This window comes from Phocoena sinus, chromosome 17 (assembly GCF_008692025.1).
Source record: "Phocoena sinus isolate mPhoSin1 chromosome 17, mPhoSin1.pri, whole genome shotgun sequence".
NCBI classification, from domain to species: domain Eukaryota; kingdom Metazoa; phylum Chordata; class Mammalia; order Artiodactyla; family Phocoenidae; genus Phocoena; species Phocoena sinus.
Window position 1 is genome coordinate 26,663,112 of NC_045779.1, and position 11,090 is coordinate 26,674,201.

Below are 11,090 nucleotides of genomic sequence, written 5' to 3' on the forward strand. Positions count from 1 at the left end.
TCAGCACCATTTACTCATAGAACTTTCAGACTTTGTTCTTAAAGTTTCTGGAACTTTCCCATCTGTAGAGTACAGGAATTGCTGAGCTACATGAGGAACCCTCTCTGGGACAACCAATGAGAAGTTAAGCAATCAGTATATATTCAGCCTGATAACTTGGACTGTACAACGATCCCTTCCTCTCCACTCTGGCTCAGGAGGGACATGCTTCTAAGCACTGAGGTATGACGAGTCCAACTGTTATTAGCTGGAAAGACCAGTTCTAACAGCAAATAACAGTAAATTTCTGGCACAGAGACTACTGTCCTTAATGTTCTGTGATTTTAGGAAATTCTGTAAATGGCTTGGCTTTACTTCAATTTACTCAGAAATGAAACATGTTTAATAAGGTTAAACTACTCTGCTAGAGTAAGTGTCTGCTGGTTTAGCGTCCTTATAAAATACATACATAATACGTGTAGGTAAATCATAGTCTTAAAGTATAATTAGAATACTGCATTATTGAAACCAAAGTCTAACAAAATGACTACAGTAAGAAGCAGCTAATCAAACTAAATCCAAAGTTATGACAAGGGAGACCCATTTTCACTTGAAGCTGTGTCACTTAGAGAATTAAAGCCATTCAAGGTGAGGTGAAGGTGGCACCTTTAGATAATTCCAACCAGGGCCAGAAATTAGCATTTCTAAATATTTCAGAAAAGTCCATAGAAGTGTTTCAAAGACTTTTATGCAAAAGAATATCTGTCTGTCTTTCTGCATCAGTAAGTAGTAGAGCCCATCAGAATTTCCTATTAACACAAAGACAAAGGCAAGTCCGTACACTTGATCAGATGTCAAAGGAATGGGAGGTGAACTATTAGGTCACCCTTAGAACTTCTGCTGGCTTTTTACTATATGCTGTTCATCAGTGTGAGTCAGGTGGACTTTTGTGAGAGAATAGTGTTTGGTGGCCAGGACCTCTTTTGGGCGTTTCTTGCTAAGTGGAATACACAACAAATAAGGGAATAGTGGAGGTAATACAGGGAAGCTACTCTTTCCAGCTCAGAAGGAGTTGATGAAGCCCATATATGCATTCAAGAAGCCCATGGGATCCTCTCGCTGTAGATAGTGGCTAATGTGGTCATCCAGAATCAACACTGTGGACAGCGGCAGCGTTTTCCTGTACAGCTCCAAAAACTCTGGATAAGGATTCACTGGATCCAATGGCCCATAGATAAAATGAATGGGGATAGATACAGAGGCAAGAGCTCCCACCCAGCGTCTTCTAAACTTTTTCCTTTGATTGATGTACTGCAAGAGACTGTCAATAACCAAGTTCCCGTCATTGTTGCGTATCCCTGCCCACATGTCCCACAGTTCACTCTCAGAGGGTTGGTTGTATGGCCCAAAGACCGGGGTGAGACCTCGAGAGAATACGAAGAAGTTCATCAGTCGCGTGAGGATGGGTGACAGCATGCCTCCATCTTTGAGAAGCTTTTGGAGAAGGAGAGGATGGTGAGTCTCAGGAAATATACCTCCATTCGACAGACAGAGACTCTTGATGGTAATCTGACCAGATTGATTCTGCTTGAACCTATAGAGCAGCTCCTGAGCAACAATATACCCATAGTCGCGAGATAACAGTTTGATCCTACGGTTCTGGAGCCCCAGATGCCGCAAAAGAGCTTCCATGATGCTGGCCTGCTCGAATATGGAATAGTGATGTGGTCTCGATTTGTCACTGAAGCCAAAGCCTAGGAAATCAAGGGCAATCACTCGATGAAACCTGAGGGTCAGACCTTCGCAAATCTTGTACCAGTCATAGCTGGACGTTGGAAAGCCGTGTAAAAGCACAACTATCTCTGGACTTCCAACCACACCCACAGAGTCTTGGTAGAAGATATGCAGTCCCTTGTAGGTAAAAAAAAATTGCCTGATGACTTCCATGAGTGAAGAGCAGGGGGAAGCTGGGGGGCGGGGGGATGTGCAGATAGGCTGAAAGCAGGGGCACAGCCAACAGCCCCACCTGGACCCAGCACTCCCTCATCCTGATTCAGGTAAGACCTGGGCTACAAGACTCCATGTTTGGGGACCTGGTTGCGCATGCGCTTCCCGCAGCCAGAGCTTCTCCGCCTCTACGGCCTTACCATCCTGAACGCGCCTGATCTCGTCTGATCTCGGAAGATAAGCAGGGTTGGGCCTGGTTAGTACTTGGATGGGATATTTTTTTTATTTTTCATGATGAATAATTAATAGATATGATTATTTTAATAATGTTATAATAATGAGTATAATAGCTAATGTGTACTAATATAATTAATATAATAGTTAATATTTGTTAATATAATACATACAATAGCTAATATTTATTGAGTACTGACTTCGTGCTAGGCACCATGTTAAGTACATATGTGTATATATATATATATATATATATATATATATATATATATATAACATCTTTATTGGAGTATAATTGCTTTACAAAGGTGTGATAGTTTCTGTTTTATAACAAACTGAATCATCTTTTGGGGAAATTTTAAATCCACAAGAGACAGCCAGAGAGATATCAAACAGTTAAGGTTTTTCTTTTTTGGGGGGTGCGCCTTGTTGCGCCATGCGGGATCTTAGTCCCCCACCAGGGATCGAACCCGCGTCCCCTGCAGTGGAAGGACAGAGTCTTAACCACTGGACTTCCAGGGAAGTCCCTTGAAGAGTTAAGTTTTAATGGAAGAATTATCCACAAACTATTAGGTACTTCAGCAATTATATTTCAGTGTCTTACTTAATGGTTCAGTGGTTCTAAAAGTGTGGTCCAGGTACTCTGAAAATTTTTTCATAGCTTCTGCCTGTCTAAAATTATTTCCATAATAATATGAAGACATAATTTGCCTTTTTACTCTCATTCTTTAAATAATATATAATAGAGTTTTCCTGTGATCCAGTTGACATGTATTAAGTCAAACATTAAAGATAATAGGCTAAATATTTTGAAAGATAGTTATCTTTCACAAAAATATTTATTTAACATGTAATATGCTTGTTATTTTAAAATGAAAAAATAAATATGTTACTTAAATTTCTGTTTTAATTTTTAATATGGTAACTATTGATAAATGTAATTGACATAAACTAAAGCTCTTTGGGTTTGTTAATAATTTTTAAGAGTATAAAGGGTTCTAAGACCAAAGTTTGAGAATAAATAAATTAGACAATTCTTAAAGCACCAGTGGGTTGCTAAACAACTTAGATGAAAAACACTGTTTTGAGAAAAATAAACTATATTATTAGATTTATTTTCTCATAATGAAATGTGCTTTAGTTAAGTTTAAAATTCAGATGTTTCACTTCAATAAGCAAATGTATTCTTGGAAAGTGGCAATCATTTTTTAAATAAGAAAATCATTTTGAGTGTGAATATAATATCAGTGCCCCTCATTAATCACAGCAGGAATATTTACTACATTAATGTAACTGGAAATATTTAAAAAATATTTCCCTATCTGAGTAAGATTATAAAAACAAGATCATAATTATATAAGAAAAAACAGTATGAGGGCAAAGTATAATGACTTCTAATGAATTTTAGGTGTACATTTTTAATAAGGCTTGCACTTCATCTTCTAAAAAACTGTAAGGACTGTAAATGGAATGGGGGCAGAATTGTACTAGTCTACTCTTCTGAATATACACTACTTCTTCACCATATTAAAGAAAAAATACCCTCCAGTATCTCTCATAATATATATTTGGAGGATTCTTTTCTTTAATAATAAGTTTTAATGATATGCTATGGTAGAACATTATCATCAATTGGTATTTTAAAAATAGGAGCAGAGAAAGTCATTATACTTAGAATGGTAGTGTTTAATTGATGCAATATAACAGAAAAGCCCCAATGACAGATAAAAAGCCCAAATTTTATTTCACTTTATTAAGAGCCACTGAATTTAAAATGGGAACAGGACCAGCAACAGATAACAAATTACAGCTCAAATAAATTAAAGTGTTAATTTTATATTTCTCTAATCACAATTCCATTCAAGATCATTCTCATTTGCCTCATTCCAGGATAAGCATATATAATTTCATTATGCATCATAAATATGAGAATAGTTTTTTTGTGAAAAATCCAGTTTAATAGTAGATGAACCTATAAAATAATACTTGCCTCCCTCAAGCACTTAGTCCATAAAGCAAAAATTGCAGTAGGCAAAACATGCCATTTGGCTTTCCATTCTGATTAGAATATAGAAATTTACAAGAGACCATCATTGCCACACTAACAAATAAGAAAAACTATTTAATTTAAAAAAAAAAAGAAAAATGTGAGCCAAATATGCAAAGAAACTTAAATTGCAGAAGAGAAGTCCATGATTGCTGACTATTGTAAACAAGGCACAAAGAGGAACCAACACTATACAGATTAGGGTAAACAGTTACCAGCATTAACTTTTAACAGATATTTAATGGCCATGTTAAGACAGGCCTGACAGATTAGAAATTTAAAGAGCCCCAAATACAGTAATTCACTAACCAGTTCTTTCCTAGGGGGCATTTACCACGTGAAGAGCAGGAGCCTATCAAAAGTAGAGGCAAGAACGTAGGACTAAGAAAGAACCCCCAGGAACAGGAGTCTTTGCAAAACTGAAGGTCAGCAGATATCCAAAGGCTTTAACTAGAGTAGGAACTCTGAGAAAAATAACCAGAGGAATATCTAGTTGTACCTTGCAAGTGCAAAGCAGTGGCCTATTTGTAACTGTAGGCAGGTCAGAAGAGCTAATGGAAACTCACCAAGGTACATGGGGGTCTTTTCTGAATGCAAAACAGTGGCTCACCCAAGGCTGGCCATTGTATGGGAAAATTGAAATAAACTACCCAAAATGCAGTGGTCCTTTCTAAGTACATGGCGGCAGTCTGAAAGTGACCAGGGGTAGAAAAAGGCAACTGAGAGAGATTCCCCTAAGAGGAACACAGGAACATTGCTGAGTTCACAGCAGGGGGCAAAGAAGGTAATGTAAAGACCAAGATAACCAAGAGAAATCCCCCTGAGCACAGGAAATCTTCAGTACCTTAAAGCAGCACCCAATAAAGGCTGTGGAAAGTCAATGAGACAAAGAGAGAATTCGTAAAAGTACCTGAGCAACTACAAAAGGGAAGAAGAGAGAGATCACTGGAGAATCACCAGTACTCAGATTCCAATCTTTGCCTAAAAGAAACTTTGAATTCCATCTCAAAATATTCGAAACCAGTTATTAACTTAATCAAAATAAATACAAAAGTAAAAAATACAGTACTAACTTAATTATAAGTTAAATTGATTTATTCTTCGACCCAGACAGCCTGACTCTCTTTCTGTGTTGTAATATTATTCAAATCTAATTCTGTTTTCCAGGGCATTTAAAATTTACATGAAGTTTAAAGAATGTCTCTTCAGGGCTTCCCTGGTGGCGCAGTGGTTGAGTCCACCTGCCGATGCAGGGGACACGGGTTCGTGCCCTGGTCCGGGAGGATCCCACATGCCGCAGAGCGGCTGGGCCCGTGAGCCATGGCTGCTGGGCCTGTGTGTCCAGAACCTGTGCTCCGCAATGGGAGGGGCCACAACAGTGAGATGCCCGCGTACCGGGGGAAAAAAAAAAAGTCTCTTCAAAAATTACTTAATTAATTGACTTTAACATCGCATTTGAAAAAAATCTAATAGGGAAAACCTAAGCAAATAATGGAAAATCTGAGTGAAAAAATATCACAAGCAGGCAGTTAAGAAAATTCATTATGTCCTAGACCAATTCACATAATCAATACATTAATGCTAATTAATAGTATTAATAAAGTATAAACCTTTGAAAAGCTAATAATTATTATTTTTATTAAAATGTATTAAGCTGGGCTTCCCTGATGGCGCAGTGGTTGGGAGTCCGCCTGCTGATGCAGGGAACACGGGTTCGTGCCCTGGTCCAGGAAGATCCCACATGCCGTGGAGCGGCTGGACCCGTGACCCATGGCCGCTGAGCCTGCGCGTCCGGAGCCTGTGCTCCGGAACGGGAGAGGCCACAGCAGTGAGAGGCCCGCATACCGAAAAAAAAAAAAAATTATTAAGCTGTGGAACTGGGCTAGATTCTTAGTCCATATTAATTAATATTCTCTGACCACTCCCTATATAAGGAAATTTGTCAAAGTTCTATAGTCTCATATCTATAAAGTTTATACTGCTTTAAAATTAGCCTCATATACAACACAGTTAATTATAAACCTACAAAACGAAATTAGTAAAAATGAAATATATTGGATATACCAAAGTAATTCAAATTCCATTTTGTTACAAGACATTTTAGTCAGTTTCTTGAAAAGCATAATTACAGAAATATAGAATGTTGACACGTTTAGTTCCTTGTTGTGACACCCATATTCCGTTTATCATTTTAATGGCAGGGAAGAGAAAAGCCAGGGCAAAACTGACTTTTGAAATTGTGACTTGTTATTCTACTTTCAATATGAAATAATCATTTATGTGCTTTTATAAGCCTGTAGTAGTTTCCTGTGCTGCTGTAACAAATTATCACAAACGTGATGGCTTCAAACAATAGAAATTTATTCTCTCACAGTTCTGAAGGCAAAAAATCTGAAATCAGTATCACTAAGCTGAAATCAAGGGCCACAGGCTCCATGGGAAAATTGGTTCCTTTCCTCTTTCAGCTCCTGATGGCTACTGGCATTCTTCAACTTGTATGTCTGCATCCCTCCAATCTCCACCTCTAATTGCCTTTTCCTTCTTGGTGTATAGTATCCCTCTGCCTCTCTTATAAGGTCACTTGTGATAACATTGAGAACCTTCCTGGATATTCCAAGATAAACTTCTCTCAAAATTCTTAATTTAACTACATCTCTGATGACTTTTTCGAAAGAAAAAAAATATGATGATGTTTACAAGTCCCAGGGATTATATCATGGATACCTTTTGGAAAGGCCTTTTTCCCCCTGTCCCATTTTCCCCATTCTCTTACTTTCTTTCCTAGGATCACTTCCCAAATAAACTGCCTGGAAGTGAGTCTTCTTTCAGGGTTTGTTTTGGGGATAAACCCACATAAGACAGCTAGTTTGGCTAAGAGCATGGACAGTTTCTACTATAACGAGATAACGCAGAGTGTGGACACAGACACAAGAGGTGGAGGTGTGGGAAGAGGCCCTGGTATTTCCCATCTAATTGTTTCTGTTTTCTCACTGAAATAGGAAGAAAGTGATATTCTGGGTCTCAGGATATGTTGGAGTTTAGAGGAAAGAGGAGACTAGTTTAAATGGCCAACTTCAATAGTGGTAGAAAAAAATGGGTTGGTAAAACAAGGAACGATTTCTCAGAAGCATGAAAGGCCTATGCAGCATCAGTGATCATTAAGCATAATCTTTATTATATTTCCTTTAGATCTAAGCTGCTCACTATGCCTGGAACATTCTATAATTCAATCCTTTTCTAGTATTTACCTTTAAATGTCCTTTTTTGTATTTATGTCACTTATGATGTTTATAACTGTTGTGGTATATTCTCTCACATCCACAAATCTGGAAATAAGAGACAGCAGAACACTGCTTAAAGAATTGTTTTAACCAACCCTTTTACCTCCTTTTATTGTATGTAACTAGTAAAGAAGAATAATGGGGATATGTGGAATATTTTTAAGGCTTTATTTTTGAGCTGCTTTAGTGGAGGCATTTTTTTTAATTGAAATATAGTTGCTTTACAATGTTGTGTTAATTTCTGCCATACAGCAAAGTGATTCAGTTATACGTATATGCACATTCTTTTTAAAATTCTTTTCCATTATGGTTTATCACAGGATATTGAATATAATTCCCTGTGCCATACAGTAAGACCTTGTTTATCCATTCTACACATCATGGTTTGCATCTGCTAACCCCAAACTCCCAATCCATCCCTCCCCCACCCCCCCTTGGCAGCCACAAGTTTGTTCTTTATGTCTGTGAGTCTGTTTCTGTTTCATAGATAGGTTTATTTGAGTCATATTTTAGACTCCACAGGTAAGTGATATCATATGATATTTATCTTTATCTGGTTACTGCACTTAGTAAGATAATCTCTAGGTCCATCCATGCTGCTGCAAATGGCATTATTGCATTCCTTTTTATGGCTGAGTAATACTCTAGTGTGTGTGTGTGTGTGTGTAAACACACACACACACAACGGTTTCTTTATCCATTCATCTGTCGATGGACATTTAGGTTGTTTTGATGTCTTGGCTATTTTGAATAGTATTGCTATGAACATAGAGGTGCATGTATCTTTTTGAATTATAGTTTTGTCCGGATATATGTCCAGGAGTGGGATTGCTGGATCATATGGTAATTGTATTTTTAGTTTTTTTAAGGAACGTCCATACTGTTTTTCATGGTGGCTGCACCAACTTGCATTCCCACTAACAGTGTAAAACGGTTCCCTTTTCTTAGTGGAGACACTTTAAAATCTACCACAAGGCTTATTACTTCATAAACTTCAATTTATCTTATGTTTCTTTATGTTATTTCTCTCACATTCTCATTATACTGCTATATAGGCTTATGATGGACTTTCAGATAACAAATTCCAAGACAACAAGTTTCTCTCACAATTCGGAGTCTTCCAATTTTCTTATGTAATACTGGTATCATAAAGGTAATACATTCAATTAAAACCTCATGTTCTACATTGAAAATATGAAGAAAATACATGTTAATTTGATATTTAGTCATTTAATACACCATTATTGCTTGCCATGGTGTGCTAAATCCCATAATAAAGATAAGTATAAAAATAAATATGACCAGGCTCATCCTGAGTGATGCCTTAATGCTAAGAAAGGGCAGAGGATTTAGGAAATGGAATGCACCTCTAGTTATGAATTTGTGATTTCATGTATTAGTATAAACTTATTTACTGTCAAGGACACTCCAGAGCTGTACATATTATTTGTTGGTCATTCTATAAGGTATATACTCTAAATATATTTGGTCAGTCATTGATTGCAGAGTAAGATCTTCTTTAGAAGTGATATAAAGTTTCCACATTTGTTTTTAATCTACATCATTTTCTTCCCTTTATATTCAAGCATAGTTTCAGAGAAAGTTCTGAACTTTATAAGAAAATGTGGAAACATGCATTGTATCTCATAGTACATTAAATCAATATAGAACTGGGTATAAGGTTTTCTTTACATTCAACCAATGAAAAAATTCTGCATGCTCTTGGATGTTCCTGAGATGGAAAGTGGGTTCCCAAGAAGATTCTCTTGGCCTAAATGCCTTGCAACCAATGCATTTGATTAAAATGATAACAAACTATAAAATCTTCCTTTTACAGAGGCTGTATGCCCTTTGTGTGTCTTCTTCTATTAATAGATTTTTAAATCACTCTTTGTATCAGCTCTTATTTATTACTTACTTGTAAAAGTATGACCATGATAATACTGCATATTTCAAATAACAAATCTTACTGCCAGGAATAGGTACTAGAAAGAAAATCTACAATTACAATTACCCAAGCAATAATACAAAAATAAAATAAATGGTATGAATGTCATCTGCTGTTAAGAGCATATATAATGTTTGATGTTAGTAGAGGATGATATATTTGAAAATTATATTTGAAAAGTCTGGTTTTCTCTCAGATTTCAAATTGACTACCTTGTATTTTACATTTTTCTTCATGGCCTTAGTATGTACAACCCAGAAGTCCATTCTCTGATGCTCATAAAGCAGTTATTTATTCAGGAAGACTGTAGTTGGACCTTATATTTGTCTTCATAACAAACTCTATTCTTGTTATACTTCTAAAAAATCAAGTGATATTAAATAAAGGTTGTAGGTTTTCAGTTCTTGCAACATTAAGCCTAGGATATTGTACCAATTTGGCAAAGGCTGATTGTTCCCACTATTGTTTCATGTACAAAAAGCCTTGGTAAGGATCACTATTAGGTTTAGGGTGCTAAGAATATCTAAGTTTAAAAGATAAAGACTGACTCCCTTATTATGCTCATTGAATTATCCTTCCACATCTTATGAATATTTAAAATTACAAAGGTATAGCTATTTACTATGTTCTATTCTTTTTCAGAGAAGCACCCTAAACATGAGTAATTCTAAGCCATCACAGTACAATAATTTTATAATTATATAGATATAAATTATTTTGCATGATGTTAAACTCCATTTTAAAATTTAACATCACAATTAATTATTCAAGGTTCATCGCCCCACAAAATAATAAATTTAGCCCCATAAAGAAACTATACATTTAGATAACTGTGCAAATGGATTTCATTTAATTATTCTTAAAACTGTTCAAATTCACAGCTCAGTTAACAGGTGATGGATTGCACATAATTTGTTCCCTTTTTATGGATTATAGACTAGAGATAAAATTACCTCAGGAGACTTTTTTTTTCCACCCATGGTTTCACAATCTGTTATTCTAAATGTAAACTGATTGAACCAACAATTCCCTTTTGTCACAGCAGGTTTCTGGCTTTCAGTGTTTTTCTGCTTGTATAATTACATATTTTAAGAAGATATGTTAATCAGTAACCATATTCTGAAGTCTCAAGGGATCTAACAGAAATTTGTTGCAGACAGTATGCTTTAACCATTTTAGTCAATACTCACAGTTATACACTTAGGTTACTTATTTGGTACAAAAGCCAGTTCACAAAATCATTCATTTGCTCATTTCCAATCATCTAGTCCTTTACGATCATACATAGACTCATATGAATTTTCAGTTGGGAACAGACTTCAGGAATCTTATAGTATCATCAGCTCATTTTAAGTATAAGGAAATTGAGACTCAGGTTGGGGGGAAGGAGCAATTGTGTTAATAGAAGACTTATTTCAAATTTGAAATTTCTCACTTACTGGATAGGTTGCTGTATTGACTTCTTACTGTTGCCAAAACAAGTAACTACAAATGAAGTGGCTTAAAATAATGCAGATTTATTCACTCAGAGTTTTGGAGACCAGGAGTCCAAAATCAAGGTGCTCCTTCTGGAGACTTCAGGAGAGAATCTCTTTCCTTGCTTTTTCTGTCATCTAAGGGCCACTTTGATTCCTTGGCTTAGAGTGCTTCACTC

General features: G+C 36.2%; 1 protein-coding gene across 1 annotated transcript; it reads right to left on the minus strand.

The window, feature by feature from the left end:
• Nucleotides 1-1,041: 1,041 nt before the first annotated feature.
• On the minus strand, nucleotides 1,042-2,026 carry LOC116742542 (mesoderm-specific transcript homolog protein-like). The gene is given in 3 exon segments (XM_032610260.1): nucleotides 1,042-1,905; nucleotides 1,908-1,952; nucleotides 1,955-2,026. Coding segments are annotated over 3 exon segments (981 nt in total).
• Between the last annotated feature and the right edge of the window lie 9,064 nt (nucleotides 2,027-11,090).